The sequence below is a fragment of the Corvus hawaiiensis genome, chromosome 6 (assembly GCF_020740725.1).
Source record: "Corvus hawaiiensis isolate bCorHaw1 chromosome 6, bCorHaw1.pri.cur, whole genome shotgun sequence".
NCBI lineage: Eukaryota > Metazoa > Chordata > Aves > Passeriformes > Corvidae > Corvus > Corvus hawaiiensis.
In genome coordinates this window covers 63,283,806-63,302,639 of record NC_063218.1, presented here as the reverse complement: position 1 = coordinate 63,302,639, position 18,834 = coordinate 63,283,806, and the positions used below count along the sequence as shown (strand labels likewise).

Genomic DNA, 18,834 nt, shown 5'->3' with positions numbered 1-18,834 from the left:
CAAGCTCATAGCTGCTCATCTGGGATTCTTCTCATGCAGGTGGTTTCCCATCAGTGGTAACTGCCCTGAGAGAACCTTATTTTGCACTAGACAATGATTAACACGTTAGAAGTTAGCTCTGGAGTTTCATTTTTCATTTCCTGTGCTGCACTCACTGCACAGAATCAGTTGTAATGTGAAGTTGAGTCAATGGGAAACTCAGGAGGCAGATACTGAATTTCTGATTTGTGACAGGGAGGACAAGCACTTGGCCTTTTACATGGATTTTTTTAAGGCAGAAATAATTCTGCAGGATAAATAAATACATAGGTTATAAGCTTGACCATCTCCACTAAAAATAAGCTGTTTCTGCTGTGTTCAGCTCTGAAAATAATAATGATTGCTAATGTGCATCCCCCATTTTCAGAGATAATTTGGAATGTGAATTGGAACACAGGTTACCGGTTTTTTTCTTGTTTTACTTTGTAACAGTATCTAATTCCTGTCCTTCTATGTCCAGTTCTTTTTTTACATACTTTTAGTAGGCTTCAATATTTTTCAGGTTTATTCCTTATTATCTCAGCTGTAAGATGCAAAAGGTGTGTCTGAGGGGAAGGCACAGAGAAGAAGGCAGCTTAACCACCTGGCTTTTAAAACCAACTGTCTTCTGTAAAGCTCTTCCCTGCTGTAAAACCTTCCACTGATGAGAAAATACAGGCACACATTCTGTGCCATCCAACACCTACTTTGTTTTACCCTTCATTCACATGAACCACCAAAGGGTGTTTTACTCTAACTAACTTCTTCTGATGATAAAAAATAAAGCCTTCAGGAAGAAAAGAAATATTTTGCATCTTTAAAAAGACACTGTTGGTGTGACAGGCAGGCAGTCACCTACCCATGGCTCGAAACACCCACGGCTTCCTAAAATAACAACAGAAAAGGTCTTCAGCTTTTAAAATGTGGAGTCAAACCTAGAAAATGTCATGTGCTTTGCTCATTGCACCGGGGAGTTACGACCATTAAGCATTTTCAAGGCAATTTAAAAAAAGGGAAAAAAAGGGAAATTAAAAGACGACAACAGGCAGACGTTGGGTTTTACCAATTTTATTTCTAGACTTTAGGTTTTTTTGCTGGAAACTTGTCTGTTACAGGTCTGTTGGTGAAAATGTGCATTTCAGACCAGTGATGCCAATAAGTACAATATAAAAATGTACAAATCTGAATTGCTTTTGCTTACTACAGATTGTTATAATAACGTGACAAATAAAGCATCTCTGTTGGCACGTGAACCCACTTATCTGGATTTGGCCTTTTTCAGTACATAACAATATTTTAAAGAAACTTGCAGTACACACTGCCACTCAGTGTAACACATAATAAAACCAACAAGCACTAAACTCAATAATCATGTTTGGTTCAGAGACACAGAGATGCCACGAACAGAAGTGTTTTATGAGGTAAGCAGTAAGAAATGTTCCTGAAATTTGGACAGAATGTATCCAGTCCTCCTGGGTCCTGCGACTGCTAGTAGCATTGCAATGCTTATTTAAGCACTATGTAGGATCTTAACTGCATTTGCCTCAAAATGAGTTCTAATTCTGTTTTGGTTTAGCAGCATACAGGCAACAGCTAGATTATTCTTCAGCATACAACTCTGTTAGCTGGCTTATTTATGAGATTTACAGGCTTTTTTTTTAAATTAGCATTATGCTATAATTAAAAAAAAAACAAAAACCAAAACAAAACAAAACAAAAAAAAAAAAAAAAACCAAAACCAAAACAAACAAAAACCCCTAGTATATCATAACAGATTAAACACACAAAATACTTAGAGTTCCAGAAGATAACCTATCATACCAAATGATATGTCCCAGCTGAGGGGGAACCACACCAGGTGGCACACAAGAGTTATATTATAATGCACCTTTCATATATCAATGTGGCTAATAACACAGCTTAAAACTACTATGATAATAAACCCCAGATCAGACAAAGAATCCAGCTTTATAAAATGTGTAACGAGAATAAAAAAACAAAACAAAAACCAAAAAAAAACAACCAACCCTTGACATTACTTGATCTTCCGAAATGTCTGCTGGCTTTTAAATTAATGCAGAGACCCATTCAGAGCAACGTTCGATGCATTTCCATTTGCAGTAGAACTATGAGGCACTGTAAGAACATCAAAACCTGGTCTAGACACGGGTAACTGAAGTATGAGGTATTGTGAAACAGGAACCTTTTTTGGAATAGAGCAGTAATCACATTAAGTAAAAATTGATCACATAAAAAAATCTACAAAAAAAAAAAAGATGTCAATAATATAATTTTCTATGAGAAAATTAAAACCTATTACATGGCAGTATATGACATTGTATAACAAAAAAAAAAAAAACTGATCCACAAAATAGCAGCAAAACACAATGACAAAGATACAGAAAAGCAATGTTAATTTTTTTTCAAACCATGCTGGGAATTTATCCATAGCAGCTCAATAAAAATGGAGCATCCACTCCTTTTTCTTTTATCTTTTTCTTTTTTTCTTTTGAATTTTTTTTCTTTTTTCCTTTTTTTGTTCTTTTTTTGTTGTTGTTGTTGTTGGTTTTTTTTTTTTTTACAATCAACACCTTAGCGGCAGTTTTCTCACATACATTTCACCATCACATTCTCCTCGAGCATCAACTTCAACAGCTATGTCCACGTCCCTTCAGCTACTTTCTAAAATAATAATAAAAAGATACATAGCCAAGATGTGCAAATTTTCTATTTGTAGCTAAATAAAAAAAACAAAAAAATGGGGCATATACTGGAATAAAAACTTCTTTCAAGTACTCCAATTTTCATATCTATTAACTATGGCGTTTTTTTCATGGTTAGACTGCTTTTGAAAATGTATAGGAAGGGGCCAAATAGACTGCTTGGTTTTGGGTTTGTTCTTTGAAGCGTGTCCTTTTTTTGCTTTAATAAGCTGGGTTAAAACTGCAACATCAAGGGTAGAAAGATTTTCTTTTTCAAAAGGGGCGATTGCATTAATTTACAAATCATACTGGCCTTACGAACATCCTCTGCAATAAATATTCTTTTTAGCCTTAACTATAAATTATATATTTTAGTGTTTAAAAACCTTCAGTTGTAAAACATCTAGCGATAATCCTTAAAACTATGTGTCCTATATGTGAACCTTTAAGGCCCCTAATTTATAAAGATGAGTTGGCACCAAAGGATTCTAAACTTCAAACTTTTCTATAGAAAAGGAAAGGAAGGTATCCTGGCAATTTGTGAATGCAATTTACTCTCACTGGAACACAACCTTCGGAAAAAAAAGAATCACCTCTCCTCTAACACCATAGTTAAATGCACTTGCTTTGCAATTCCAAGTTTGCCAACAAGCACTTTATATATTTCCAAACCATTCCATTAAAAAAACAAACAAACAAACAAACAAAAAAAAAAAATTCCCACACAATAAAAGAATGTATTTCCTATATCTAATGGACTGAAAGTGCTTTGAATGGAATGGTTTTAGAATATTACAAACGAACAAAAAAGAAAAAAAAAAACAAAAAACAAAACAAAAAAGACTGAACTGTGGATTGAACCTGACCATAATTAGGCTGAATATCTGTGGGGTCAGACCAGCATCTTTACACAGGTAACTACAAAAATAGGAAGATTACAAAAATATAATATATTATGTCACTATTTCGGTTTCTCTTTATAATAGGGTACTGTATGAGTAGTACATTGGCCTTTCCCAACCATGCTAAGCTGGAACCCTACAAATGCCTCAATGCACAGGCAATCCACAGGCACAAAAAAAAAAAAGATTAACATATAATAATGCTGCATACTAACATACACTAACTTATGGGTTACGTTAACCATTTATAAGGTGAAGAGGATAAAAAAAACCTAAGGAAATAAAATAAACATTTACAGATGAATTATAAAGTGACTAAATGCATAAGCAAGCAAGATACAGAAAAGCCTAGAACTGCGTTAAAGCTATGCTTTTTAAAGGAAAAGAATATTTCATTTACTATCTAAAAAACAAAAAAAAAAAAAACCCTCTTCTACTTTAAAAATGGTTGGTTGGTTTGTTTTATATGTAAGAAATCAAATCTAATACCTCCCCTGGAGACATTTTGTGTGTTAATGCCTATTTTTACAACATACAGACAAGAACACTTTAATATAAAAACTAGTTGATTATTATTGTATAAAATCCTCTATTTTTGTAGCACAAACCCCTGGGGGTAATGCAAATACTATTTTTTTCTTTTTTTAAGACAGTTTTTGGGGTATTTTTTGTTTATTTGTTTGTTTGAAGTCACAGATGGAAGGGAGACAGAGCAAGAAAAAAATATAACAAGACTGGTTTTCCCTTCTGGTATAAAAATGTCCTGGAGAAAAGGGTTTCTGGGGGGGAGATCCTGACGCTGATTCCTTCTCAGATGCCCTTTCTTTGTCTGCTTTTCTTGCCAAGCAAATCCATTAAGAAGAAGTCCTCTTTAAATGTTCACGTCTCGCACATCAGTAGGCGTGCAGGAGAGGTCTGCTTCGTCCTCTACAGTCTTTGTTTCTGAAGATACGTTGTGCTGCTGTGCCTGGCGTAGACTGGACTCGAGGAGGGACTCAATCTGTTCTTGGCAGGCTCGTAAACAATCCTGCAGAAGGGTGGAATGGAAGGGGAGAGAGAGACCCAAGAGTCCTTTAGAAAGATCACAGGCTAAAATACTGTTCCTTGGCAAAGCAAGAGAAATGCTGTCGGGTTATCTGGGAGAGCAGCACGCTGAAAAGGAGGGTGGGAAGAGCAAGAGAAGCACCCGACAGTGAAAGCATTGGATGAGCAAGCCCATTTCTTGCAGACTGCACCTTGCACTGCTGCTTCTCTGCCTGTGCTGTTTACACTTCTGTACAAGTCCATGGATGACAACTGTGATTTCTACTTTTACCCCAGGAACCCTTCAGCAGCAGAGTCTGCCAGAAGCAATGCTCACAAGCAGGGACATTTTTCCCCAGGCTAAGTTCCAATGACATTAAGTTCTTAGAAATGCCATGTATGTTTAGATGCCCATGCCCAAAGCTGCCTGCCAGCTGCTGCAATGTCCAGCTGTGGGCAGCTCAAGGCAGCTGATAAATTCTTAACTCTGAAAGCATCTCCAGAGATGGACTGGACTGGACTGGACAACCCCAAAATGGAGAGGCCTCTCAGAAGCACCACGAAGCACCTCCCTACCCCCGCACTACCAAGTTCATCCAAGCTTTCTGTGTGCTACCACATCCACCTGGAAATCTCAGGCAGGGGGAGACCTTTTCCTCTCACTTCCAGAGTGTTTTCTCCGAGCTGGATGTGCACACAATCCTCCTGAGGGTTCAGGAGGATGCACAGGCCTCGCTGGGAATCAAAAAACCGTAAAGCACCAAGGAGGATCCTGTCTAGGGTGGGGAAAGGTGACTTCCCCCAGGCATTAAAAGCCATACCATGAGGAGATGTATCAGATTCCCAGCAACCAGAACTGGGAGAAAGCCTTTTAGCTCAACCTGCCCAACCTCCTGCAGGTTAGGGAGGCCTGTACACCCACGGCAGTGACACAAAAATGGTGCCCTGAACAGGCCAAACAATCCCACAGCATTTTGCCAAAACTCATCCAGCATGCTGTTTACCCTCATTTTTATAACAAACATCGTAAGCTTCTTCCCCCAACATCTTTAACTCTGTGTATTAAGGACTTTGAAGTTTCCTTTCAGCATTGCCTTTTCTGATTTAACCTATGACATGTGTTAGCCCTTGCGGTGAACCCAGTCTTCCATGATAAATTGCCGTCAAAAGTGTTAGGATGTGCATGACTGAGAATGAATGTTGTTTTCCTGAGAGGGTGACCTGCCTGCTGTTTTCTTTATTTCCCAGTTTCAATTCTGCCTTCATTCAGAGGCTTCTTGTGTGATCTACCAGCTTTTCACTGATTCCACTACCACAAGAATCTCCTCTGCCACCAATAAGGGCACATGGCATTTGGGGTAAAATAAGATTAGAAACCCAAGCAAACAATTCTCTGCAAGTCCTTTCTGAGAGAGAGGGAGGTTAATCCTACCTCTAAGCAGATCAGACCATCAGTTACAGCTCACTGAAAACACATAACCTATGACCTTTCCTGGTTTAAACCCTAGTGTAATATTTCCTCTTGACAGAGACACACAGTGTTTTAAATGACAAAAAGAAACGCCTCATATCCTAAAGTCATCATGCCTTTGGCTCCTGCATACCTCTGGCCTCCACAATAAGGTCTCTATGAAGTCCTTGCACCCAGCCCTCCTCCAGATATGACGGATCAATCCTGACTGTAAGGCTCCCCCTTGCACCACGAAGCTCCCTCGCCCTTGGAATCACACGTGTTAAAGAGGAGAGCACCAGCACAGCTTTAGGTGCTCCTGGCTTTACAAAGCCACTCTTGAGGATAATTCTCTTTTAGCACGTTCAGTGTTCCAAACTGAAAGCACATTTATTTTTCAGAGCAAAATGAACCCTCTTGGGGTTTTGTTTTGGGGGTTTTTCTTCAGGTGGGAGTGAAACTCATTTTCTGGTGAGTTTTGATGGGAACTTCGTGGGGGTTTTTTTTTAATCCTGACCATTTGCATATAGCGTGTTTGAGCTCTGAAAACAAAAACCATTCAAAAGAATTTCTATAAATACCTATTCTTCTCCCTCTGGAGTCCAGTTATGAATAATTACGTAGGACTTTGTAATTTAAAGGTACTTTTTGCCCACAGAATTTTTTTTTCATTTAAAATTCTCAGAGTGCAACATGCTGTAACTGTATTTTTTAAAAACAATCTTTGCAATTTATTATGAACAGACTGTCTTAAGCTACAGTTGAATTAAAAATATTTTTTTTACTGTTTAAGGAATTTTGTCCATGTCTTATTCACATGACTATTAGATAAATAGCTGGCCTGTAGGAATGCACTAGAGCTAGCAAAAAATAACTGCAAAACGTAAAATTCACTGTGAACAACCTCACCAAAGCTGTTTTCATTCTCAGTACTTCCCAACACTGAAAAGCAAATACAAAACTTGTGCATTACTCTGATAACTTCTCCCAACAACTTTTCTGCTTCACTACCCAAATTTTCAATGCCCACAGTTTGTTCAAGGTCATAAACCCTTCCTGGATTAATTAAGCTCCTCAGTGGAAAAAAAACCCAAACTTGCTAGCTTAACTGATGTGGTCAAACACCTTTAAGACACAGTGGACATGATCAGACTCCAGGGTCAGATAGGAAAGGAAACAAACAACAACAAAAAAGGAACTGCTTGGAAATCCTTTGTTCCTGCCTGACCCGTTCTGGATAACAAGCACATGTTTGAAGGTGCCTCTGAGAAGGGGCAGGCAGGAGACGGATTCCAGTGCACTAACAGACAGCATGGAGACCCAATGCTAATCTAGTTTAGCAAATTTCTGGCCTGGAAATGAATGTCAGGTAAAATTCCATCTGTTTGGATGATGGGGTCAGGAATAGAATGATGGAAGACAGCCCAAGACTTCTAATTGTGATTATCTGACTTCTAATTACCCCTGATCAAAGGCAAAATGGGAAATTGGACTCCTACCAACGTATAAACATGAACCATAAAGGAATTCCAATCAGGTGAATTCATTTTACTTTAGATTCAGCCTTCTTTGAGAATAAAGGTAAAAAAGTGTAATTATGTAACCTGAAATCCCACAGACCTGCTGCTCCAGCTAACAGATCATCAGGGAGAATACCAGCCCTGCTCTTAACATTCCAAGACTATCCAGTGTAAAACATGTTCCCTGACAAGGGGAACCATCACTGGGGCATAACACACTTCATACAAATCCTAGTGGAGTGGGATAGCAGGAATGGCATTTGATACCACAGATTACACAGACAGGTATTTTGGGAAAGTCTCCCTGCAGGGGAGTCCTGCTCCTCTGTATGAAACCAAGCAGATTCCTCTCTCAGAACAATTGCAGTGGAAGTTGCTGTTGCCTTACTCCACCCCCAACACAACAATATACCTGTGCACACACAGAACTTTATGATGCTCATTTTCTGTAGCAATCCATACAAAATCCTTACTTCTCCCTAACACATGAATATATTTAGCACTGGAAGCTGGAGGGGAGTTACTCCCTTTTCAAGCTGTTAACCAAGCTCAGATCAAACAGACTGTGGCCTTGCAGTGACTGTGGACAATTAAAATGAAATAATCAAAAATCCTCTTTTCTTGCTAAAGCAATTTTGTTTTCTTTTAAAGAGCTCTGTCATCAAGTAAGTCAAGTCACACAAGGACAGGCCGTTGTTCTGCACGATGTGAGGGAATCCACTTCAATGCCCAGTATCAGGAATGGTTCAATCATTGTTTGAATCAAGATGCTGCCTGAACAGATAGCAAGCATTTTCCCTCAGTACCTGCTTCAAACATCTCGCCCTGGATAGTGGCCAACCACAGGCTGGAATCATCTGCATTGCTCACAAACTGACTAAAAGCATCACACGTGCTTTCCAAAGTGAGCAGCCCATTATGTCAGCTTTTCTTGCAGTATTTAGCATTTCAGGTTCTTAGAGTATTTAACACTTCAGCGCAGTATTACCTCAGCTGCAGTGATAGAAGTGGCAAAAATGACATGCTCACTGTTCAGGTGATCAAAATAACAAGCTGAGGAATCACTCAATCCTGTCAACAAAGCCCAATTACACAAAGCCAGTTTTGCAGTGGCTGGACTGGGACAGTTTTCTATGCATTTAAATTACTAACACGTAAAATAATTTAACAGCATCTCCAAGATTCTGCCCCTAACCACTGAGTTGTCTCTATTTGACTCATTGTCCAGCGCTTGGAGACCTCACAAGAACCTTTTTAAAGCATCTATTTATTGGTCTTCCACATTGTTACGAAACAAAGCTCAACTCTGCCCCAACTTCACACACCATTATGACATGGATCATTGACTTTAGGTCTTCCTTGTAGGCTCCCTTCCTGGCCCATTCACTCATGAAAGGTTTATTGCTCACTAGTTACTGATGTGCATCTCCTGGAAGCTGCAGGGCAAAATGAAGAGTCCTGTGAGGACCATCTACCTTGTCACAAAGTCGTGGGACAAGCATTTGTTCCAAAAAGGAATTCAACACCAGCTACTGTGCAGGTCTAGCACGTAATAAACCAAATTAGATCATTAGAACTCTTTTAAGAAGGGCTTTTTCACACCACTTGGCACAATAAAAGGCCTCAAGAATGGTCAGAGATAAGGTCAGAGATACCACAAGGTCTCAGTAACTGTTTCCTGGTCTTGCTCCCCAAGTTTTGTTATACAGAGGCTCCTGTTTTATTTATCCCCCAGCCAAACACAGCCTCTGCCACCTCCTAAGTCGGTGCAGGGCTTCCTTCTCTCCCAAACACCAGAGCCGGATGTGCCATTCCCATCCGGGAACTGCAGCAGCGTCACCACAGAGTATCGGTGGGCATCATGACAGCCAAGCAAGCAGGCTGAGCACAGGAGAGCACATTGAGAACCCCCACTCTGAGGCTTGACCTTTCCCAAGATTTACTGTCAGATTAGCTCCCGTGCAGCAAGCAGGCATTCATTCTTAAAAACCCTTAACGCAGGAGATCAACCGAGAGGAAGAGTCACTTACCGGATCACATTTGATAACTTGTGATAGGAAATGTGTGAGGCATTGATAGGAGAGGAAAGTGTTAGTGTTCCCCAGATGCAGGCCTTGCACAGCTGCTACCACGCTGCCAGCTGCGATCATGGAGGGTGGGTTTGAAATAAATTTAATATCTGTATGAAGAAAGGAGAGAAAAAAAAAAAAAGAAAAAAAAAAAAAGACTGAAATGATTGCTTTAGGAGAAGCCTGTCCATACACATACACTCTTCCTACCAGCGTGGCTCTCAGCTGCGAACTATTGCATCCGAAAAGGCAGGGAAAATGGTGAGCAGAAAGGTGCCTCCTGCTCTAAAACTGCTACAGGTCCAAACCTGCAAACACTTATCCACATGAGCAACTGCTCTGCAGAGAGTGGCCCTTGCTAGCACTGAGCCTGGGACGCCATTCATCACTTCGAGGTACTTTCATCATAAGCAGGGCCCCCATTCTTCCAACGTTAAAATACTCTGCTCCTGTGAATAATGCCACGGGGGTCAATGGCACTGCACATCTGAGAAAACCTGTTCCCATCCTGCAGTGTTCTGCATGGTCAGATCCAAGGTGCACTCTAACAACGAGTCCTGGGGCCCTTTAGAGCAGAAACCTTTGCTCTGACACTCAAAGGAATATTGCTTTAATGAACAACAACATCAACAAAAAGAAAGAAAAGAGAAAGACAGCTTAACCCTGTCAGGAGGCAGATAATCCATATTTAAATTAAGGTTTCATCTTAAAAATGCTTTGTCTCAACCTGGTCTCTTGTCAGTGGCTGCCATCCATCCTGGCAACAGGGATTTAATGTAAATGTGGCATAACTAAGTGACGGGGGTCCCAAGAATTGGCGGACAATCAGTTACATTCTGATGTGACACCATGCTGACAAGAGGCTGGGCCCCCTTCCAGACTGCATTGCTGTAGGTCTCTCCACAAAGCCACTCCCAGGATCCCTTAAGGGGCTATCTCTGCCATTTAGCATGTTTTCCCTTTGGGTTTATTTGGTCTGGTTTGAGTTTTTCTAGTATTTTTCAATAATAACAGTCCACATTTTAAGGGTAAGATTCCTTCTGCTGAACAGGAATGCATTTGATCCGTGGCAGTGAACACCTTGGAGGAGAATCAGGAGCAAAGGAAGCAAGTGGCACAAGTGAAGGTCCAATTTGGTGAGGGAGAAAGGGAAAGGCCACAATGTACACCAGAACCTGAGATACATTCCTTCAGCTTTTATCAGAATACAACTTCCTCTGGGTTGGAAAAATATAAACTATCTGTCAAATCCCTGAACAAAATCAAAGGAATGGACAGCTTAGAGGGCTCAGTGGAACAGTTTAAGTATCAAATCATGCATCTCCGTTATTATGATAAAATAACTCTTGTGCAAATGCTTTACCAGTGAAACTAAAGCCATCAGGACTCCGTGGAAGTCCTGGCTCTGAATCTGTTTATTCAGACACCTCTGACACTCCGCTGTGGCCCTGACCAATACCCACCTTGAAAGGGGCACTTCGCCCAGCATCCTGCGAATACCTCCAAAATTAAACTGATACATGGAAATCTGGCCAAGCTTTTAGGATGCACTGCCAGCGAAAAGGCAAGCTCGAGCTAAAGTCATCTCGTTTGTGTTAAAAATAATCGTATCAAAATAAATTTGGCTGCCCCCCTTTTCCCAACCTGCCCGTTTCCGGGCAGATATAAACACACCCACCTTCTAGCAAGCCACTGTCATTCCCAAAACAAAACAAAACAAAACAAAACCAAAACAAACCAGCACTCCAGACTGCTTATTGGCACTGTACCCATTCCAAAGCCAGTCCCAAACTGAAATACTGACACAGAGCTGCAGGTGGACTTTGGAAACGGGAGATTCTGAGCATGGATCCCACCAGGATGGGGTTGCTCGGAGGGGTAGGGTGGCAGTGCCTTCCCGACACTGTTTACCGAGCTCCACAAACGGGACATGACCAAAATGTGTCACTTTAATGAGCCTGTCCTGACAGGATCACGTTTGGGATTAATATTTGCGTCCTTCCTTTAAACGGAGCAGTAAACAAGAACATGAATTCATAGTCACACCCTCATTCTTTCCAAGGTGGAAAAGTGATAATGAAGTTTAAATGACCAGTTTGTGTCTGTCCCTATAACCACTCCAGACAAGCAGCATGGACTGCCTTTTTGTTGCAACTCAACAAGGAATTATTTGTGGCAGAGGCCACTAATTTCAGCATATTAATCAGGGGGCCCCTCTCGCCTGTAATTGGATGCCCCCAAGTGAAGAGTGTGGCATCATTGTCAGCCTCCATCGCCTCATCTTGCGCTATTGAGCGCTCAGGAACAAGGGGGCTTCGGTGAGATGAATTAGACCTGACACAGCCACAATGGGGTAGGGGGCCCCATCAATTGAAGCACACATCCCCAGTAGCCTATCTGAGACTTCATCCAAAAAGAATAAACAACTTCAGCGTTGTTAAAAAGAGAGAGAGGGAGAGAGAGAGGAGGGGGAGGAGAGAGAAGAATGCCAGCCACCCTGAAGGGAGGACAAAGCAGGCATATAGGCGCTGCAGCGCTTTAAAAAAAATTCCTAACAAGGCGAGTCACCCCTTTTCCTTTTTAAATGGAGCAGCAATTCCATCCGTCTGGAGAGCTGGGGGCTATGAATGAAAATCTTTTCATTGAGGCAAATCAAAACTGTGAACATAAATCACTTGCTGCAAGATGCAACAGGTTCCAACTGGTCACATACCTTGAGACTTCCAATTTTATAAAGGCCGGAGAATGGGAGAATTGTAACACGCTCCTTTCAAAGGGGGATCTTTCTTTCTCCTTTGGAGAGGACCAAAGCAACAACAATAATAATAGCAATAATAATAATAATAAAAATAATAATAATAAAAAGGAGCCTGGTATGTTTTGATAACCAGAGGAACATAATGAAATGCTGAAGCTCCAATATTTGTTGCTATTCATTGTTATGCTTGTATAGAGCTGCAGCTCTCCCTCAACACTGGTCTTAACTTGGGCCAAAAGAGGCCTGCTTCCTTTTGAGCTCTCCCTGCCTTGCTCGGCCATGCCAAAGCCCCATTCATTAAGCTCAATTATGTGTTAACTTCAAACAACCCCTGGTAATTTTTCTTTTTTTTTCCTTTTTTCTTTTTTTTCTTTTTCACTTTTTCTCCAAAACCTACCACAGCACAAAGGCATCCTTTGGTGAAAATGGATTTTGCAAAACCAAACCAAATCAAACAAACCCACTTCTACTAGCCAGACAACTGGAGAGAGAGCATAGGAGGAATTCCCCTCAACTTCACCTTGCAGCGTAACCTTCTCTTTCTGGAGCAAACACATACACACGCATCTACAAACACTTCCACAGCCTTCACCTCGGTGAGCCAACTGGCCAAGGGTTTGTTTTCTAAGCAAGCATTATTATTTTGCAGTCACTTCTTAGGAGAACCTCCTTTACAGAAGAGGACACAGGCAAAATATAGACTGCACTTGCCCCTGAGGCCACTTAAGCGAGCTGTCAGTGTTTCCAGTGGACTTTGGATCAGGCCCCACAGCATCCAGGCAGCACAAGGCATTTGCAGTCCGTCTAGGTTCGTTTTGGCAAGGGGAAATGCAGCACAACCCAGCAACAGCAAAGCAAAGTCCAGATGCTGCTTAGGCCACATGTGATCTTCACTAGCCAACAAAGAAGTCATGAGAAATGCAAAAGGTAGAGAAACCCCTGGCATCCAAAAATAACAATAAAAACACAGAGCCCAGTGGCAGCCTTCCTGAGCGCTCCTTCCCCAGGCAATATTCCCAGCTTCAGTAGGGAGCTGAAGAGGGCCCCAACTCTGGTGAGCTCAGCGCTGGCTTTTTTAAAAGCTAAGTAAAACTCCCAGAACATGGTTCTCATTTACTGATCCATTCTCCAGCTGTGGTGTGTAGCAGTGTTAAATAAAGGCTCTGGATGTGCTTCCTAAAAGAAACATAACAACACCGCCAGCAGATCAAAGTACTGGACTCTTAGCAAGTCTCCAACCTTTGAACTACTCTTGTTTTCATCCCTGTCATTGCCAACACAACAACCTAGGTTAAACATCCCCACATCCAAAGGGGAGCCCGGGTGGCCATTCCTTTTAGCTTCAAACTTAGCAAATCATGCCTCCAGAGTTTAGCAGCCTCTTATCTGGTAGAACCTGGCACGGAGGGACACACTGGACTCTCCCAAAATGTTGCTGCCGGTGGTTTGAAGGTTGTGGCACTCCCAACACCGAGCATTACTCCAGGCAACCTCGCCTACGAGCTGCCCCTTACGCTGATGCTAGGCCCAAGCTGAAGAGCAATGCCAGTGTTTATAAACTTCTCTTTTAAGGCTTGGTTGTTATATCTTTAGGCCTTGCAGCGGGGCCGGTTCCACGAAATAATTTTTTTTTTTTCCCCTTCTGAGCGCCTGCCATCTTCCTTCAACCTTTCTATACCAAATCCAACCTCTGGAAAACAAGCTACACGGCATTAATGGGTGCCACCGGCCGCGCACGTCCCACCGAGCCTTTGGAGTGTGGATACCAGGGCACTTTGGAGGCCGGCCCTGCTCATGGCTCCAGCACAGCACGTGGTCGGGAGGGTGCAGATGGCAGCGGCTCGGTCCCGTGCCAGGAAAAGCCTCTGTGCCGCGTGGCCCTCCTCCAATCCACCAGCCACCGAGGAGGGGGGGGAAGAGGCAACTTGAAGAGGGAAGGTTTAAAACCCCCACGCAGAGCTATTCCCAGGGAAAATCTCCCTCCGCCTTTAAAAACTCGTCCTAAAGAATGAGTCCACACGGGGAGGGATTCCCCACACGGGCAGTAAGCCTTTTGCAGCCCCGACATAAACCCGGTGTAGGGGGGGCGAGGAAATCGTGCCACGCTGAGCTACAGAGAGCGGGGCTGGGGGGGGGGAGGGTGGCCCCTCTCCCTCCCTGACAACCACACAAAACTCCGACTCAGAAGCGAAATATCTTCTGAAAAGAAAAACTTACCTCTGGCAAAGTAATCCACCTTCTGCAAACAAGGGGCAATAATCGGGGCTTAAACTACCTCCCCGCAGCTCTGCGAGCGCGCCTGAGACCAACAGCTACGGGAAGCTTTACAAGCCGGGGGGTGGGCGCGTGTCGGGGAGCAACGCGCTTTGCGCAACGTGCAGGGCTCATACCTGTAGCGCACAGAGCCACAAAAGTCTGAGCATGTTTACGGATGATCTGCTTGGTGTCCTCTGCCAGAGGCATTTTAGTAAGGAAATGTTCAATGAAATCGTGGGGGGTCATTGCAGCCAGATTCCATTTCAGCTTATTCACCAGCAGCAGCTCCATTTGCTGCAAAGAGAAGAGGGAGGGGAAGGGGGAAGGAGAGAAGAGGAAGAAGACGGGGTGGGGGTGGGGGGGAGCGTGGTTAGAGCCGCTCGCACACGGTGCCGGGGGCGCAGCGCTGTCCCGGGCTCGGGGCGGCTGCGGGGGTCGCGGGGGTGCCCCGGGGCAGCGCCCGCCGGGGCCGGCAGGGGGAGCCCGCGGGCCGCCAGCGCCGCGGGCCGGGCAGCGCGGGGGGGCCCCGCTCCCCATCCCATCCCGGCCCCATCCCGGCCCCATCCCGGCCCCATCCCGGCCCTATCCCAGCCCAGCGCCGCATCCACAGCTCCCGCCCGCCGCCGGCAGCCCCGCAGTCGCGGCCGGCGCTTCCCAAAGTGTGCGGGGTTGGCGTTCTTTTTTTTTTTTTTTTTTTTTTCTTTTTGTATGTTTCGGGTTTTGTTTTGTTTTGTTTTTTTAATGTTTGTTTCGATTTTTTTATTCTTGAAGTGACTGAACGTGAAATTACCAGTAATTCGTCGGGTCTAATGGAGTTATCTGTATAAATGCACAGTTTTTCTGCGGTCAGAGGAATAGTTTCCTTCATTTTTGAAGCCACAAACATGCAGGTAGCTCCGAGCAATTGCAATCGGCTTTTCTTGAGGGGTTCAAACGACAAAAATCTGTCCAAATAATTCATAGCCAAGGGGAAAACTTCCTCTTCGCACTTCTGCTCCTCGCAAACCTGCAAGAAGGAGGGAGATCGTTGAAGAATAATTTAATTGAGGCAAAAGCCAGGCTTGTCCCGCTGCTCTCGCCCTCCCTCCTCCCTCACCCCCAGGCTTTGCAGGGCAAGGTTGAAGGAGACGAGGGGAAAACGCAGTTGGGGAAAATGGTTAAATATGGGAAAAGCAGCGGCATCAAAGAAAATGAAAGTCACGAGTGACAAAGTGGGGGGAAATGTTGCGTTAGAAACCCGCAGGCGATTCATGGCAAAAGAGGAGGGGGGGTAATCGAAGAAGAGGTCTGTGCCCAGTTTTCCAGCCCCTAAGAACAAATTTTTAAAAAGGGAAGAAAACGGAAAGCGGAGGAAAATGCGAAGCCCCGTGGTTGGGAACGGGGTGCAGAGACGGGCTCGGCCCCGGGCTTATTTATTTCGCTTTTATTTTTTCATCTAATTTGCCGTTGTGCTGCCGATTCCACTCTCTGGTCGAGACACAAAGGTGGCGTCCAGCCTCATTTCCCCAGACGTCATCTTTTCAAAAAATATTTAAAAATATTTAAAAAATTATTCGAGCGCTGAAAAAAGGCTGAAAATGAAGCGGCGGGGGTCCTTTACCGAGCCCCGTGCCTCTGGTCCTGCTGGGGGGCTCCAGGGGGATCCCCCGAAGTGAAATTCACCGCCTCCCTCTCTCGCCCTGCAGCACAGCCGGGCGCGACATTTCCCAGAGCAAGGCAGGGCGCTGCGGTTTCAAAAATTAATTAAAAATACATCGCGGGCACCCAGGGCTTCCGAAAAGGCATGAAAATGTAGCCCAGCTCCTGGGGCTCCCGCTGGCAGCCCCCCCAGACGTGTCCCGCCAGGGACGAGGCCCTTTCCAACTGGCTTTTCCCAGGCGACCTTGCCGCTCGCCGCCGCAGCACAAGCGTGCCTTTGAGGGGTGACCGCAGCTCCAGCCTCTCTTCGCGCTGAACAAAGAAACTTTCGCCCTGCAACTCCCCCCAGAAACGCCGGAGCCCCTCCGGCCGGTCCCCCTGCCCGCAGCCCCAGCGGGGTCCCCCGGCCCCCGACCTTCCTCCCCCGGCCCCTTCCCCCGCTCCCCCCCCGCCACACACACACACACACCCTTGGCTTTGCTCCCCGGGACTTTCTTCGTTTTTCTCCCGATTAATAAACACTTTTGCTTTGCAAATAAAAGAACAAAGATGGCGCATAATACTGGCACGGGCAGCCGCTTGCATACGTGTACAAGGATATTAATTTAAAATAAAATCCCCAGAAAACACGAGCTGGCAGGGGCTGGCGGCGGCCCCGCGCGGCCGGGGGCTCTGCGGCCGGGCCGGGGCCGCTCCCCGCCGGGCCGGGGGGAGCCCCGAGCCGGCTCTGCCCCGGCTCCCCGCGCCGGCACCGCCTCGCCCCGACAGCCGGAAAAGGTGCCGGGCACCCCCCGACCCCCGGGGCCACCGGGACGGGGGGGGGCGGGGGGGGGGCGTTCGCCGCCCCTGGGCGCCGGGACCCGGCTGCGGCAGCGGGGACACGGAGCCGGCGACAGCGGCGGCGGCCGCGGGCACCTCGGGCCGCTTCCCCTCGTTCCACGCGGGCGTCTCCGAGGGCAGGCAACGTGTGCCGCGCCGGGGAAGCGATCCCGGGGGAAAGGGGGGGGGGGGGGGGGGGGGCCAGGAGATGGGGCAGCAGCAGCTCCCCGGATTAATTCGTTTCGGTGCCGGAGCTTGCAAGGAAAAGTCCCCGAAAGATACAAACCTCCAGCATCCAAGTGGCAACTATTTTCCTCATATATGGCAAGATTTCTTTCTGCACGCACTTGAAGTAGGAGACGGAGGGCGAGCAGGTCTCCTCCGCCTTCAGCATTGTCTGCAGCACCCTGTCATTGAGGAGGTTGGCATCCAGGTAGGCTCGTCGGATGGTCTCCACCTCGCAGCACAGCAGCTGATGTTCCATGTCTGCCTCCGTCGCCTCGAGTCAGTTCTCTGCAGCAGGACTGAGTCAGTCGCTCGCTCGCTCTCTCTCTTCCCCTTCCAGAAGTCCCTTGGATGCTGCTTCTGCTACTGCCGCTACAGCCCTCTGGAGGCTCCAAAACTTTCTAACTTCCAACAAAACTCTCCTGGTGTAGTTAGTCCCTGTGACGTTAAGCAGAGATCCTGTGTTGTTAAGCAGAGATCAAAGCACGAGAGAGAATGAGAAAGAGAGAGAGAGCCAAAAGCAAGGGGCAGAGCCCTAAAGCCATCCCATAGGCTTCAAGTCCTTCCCCTTTGCTTAGCTTATAGAGAGCAGGGTTTTAATGCAAATGAGACAAGGGCTCGCTTTCTTCAAGGGCAAGGGAGAGGTGGGGGAAACCCAAATTGTCTCTTCAGTGGATCATGCATAATTTTAGAAATGGAGCGAGTTCTGCACTGGGAGCCAAATGATGAATGGGGCTAAGGCCACACACAGACACCAGGGAGAGAAATGCAAGGAGACTTGGTATTATTTTACGGGGGCGCCGGCGAGGGGAGCGGAGCAGCACCAGTGCCTTGCTGTTCGTTATCAAAATTATTATTATTATTATTATTATTATTATTATTGCTGTCACCGGCGCGTACCTGCCGTATCTGTCCTTTAAAAAGGCGTGCTCCCAACCTGAACGCCTACTCTTTGTAGCTGATCCCAAGGGAAAAGCTTTCTCCCATTTCCTCAATCCTGGTTTTTTTCCCCAGCCAGGATGGTTTTGCTGCACACCAAAAATTTTTTAAACAGTTGGGGTGTCCACCCCTCTGCCAAGATGGTTCTTTTTCTAATCTTTTTTTCTTCCTTTTTTTTTTTTTTTTTTTTTTAAAGTCTTTCCTTTCACTTTAAAGGTTTCACCTTCCCCGAGGGGCACGGAGGTGGCAGGGGACAGGGCGAGAGCTAATCCGAGGCGCAGCCGGTGGCAGCGCACACCGGGGAAGGCCACGCTCGGCACCCCACCCCCACCGCTCACCGCCACCCAGGAAAAACATCCCAGCGGAGCAGCAAAATGGTGGCCAGGGCTCCCTCCAGCAGCTCCGGGGAGACGAGCTGGCGGGGTGGGAGGGAGGTGCCGGCAGCCGCCGGAGCCTGCCGGGGCCTCATCCGCGTCTCCAGGACATTCTGTCCACGCGTGATGTGCCATGGCGGG

The 18,834-nt window shown here is 45.4% G+C and overlaps 1 protein-coding gene across 2 annotated transcripts; it reads right to left on the bottom strand.

Annotated features, from left to right (window-relative positions):
• Window positions 1–1,070: 1,070 nt before the first annotated feature.
• CCND1 (cyclin D1) lies at window positions 1,071–17,956 on the bottom strand. Of its 2 annotated transcripts, none has more exons than XM_048306030.1 (5): window positions 17,442–17,956; window positions 15,489–15,704; window positions 14,833–14,992; window positions 9,646–9,794; window positions 1,071–4,649 (listed from the first exon to the last, which is right to left on the bottom strand). In XM_048306030.1, the coding sequence occupies exons 1-5, from the start codon at window positions 17,637–17,639 to the stop codon at window positions 4,494–4,496; spliced, it is 879 nt and encodes a 292-aa protein (XP_048161987.1). In that variant the 5' UTR covers window positions 17,640–17,956; the 3' UTR covers window positions 1,071–4,493. The 2 variants fall into 2 exon arrangements, with proteins under 2 accessions (XP_048161987.1, XP_048161988.1); XM_048306031.1 differs by lacking the exon at window positions 17,442–17,956 and adding an exon at window positions 16,806–16,903.
• Window positions 17,957–18,834: the final 878 nt, after the last annotated feature.

Bases quoted from the DNA above. Each gene is read 5' to 3' on its own strand.
- CCND1 (XM_048306030.1), bottom strand. From the start codon at position 17,639: ATGGAACATCAGCTGCTGTGCTGCGAGGTGGAGACCATCCGACGAGCC. The intron at 9,795-14,832 runs GTATGAGCCCTG...TTCTTCATACAG, and splicing joins TGTGGCTCTGTGCGCTACAG to ATATTAAATTTATTTCAAAC. The intron at 4,650-9,645 runs GTAAGTGACTCT...ACCCTTCTGCAG, and splicing joins AAGTTATCAAATGTGATCCG to GATTGTTTACGAGCCTGCCA.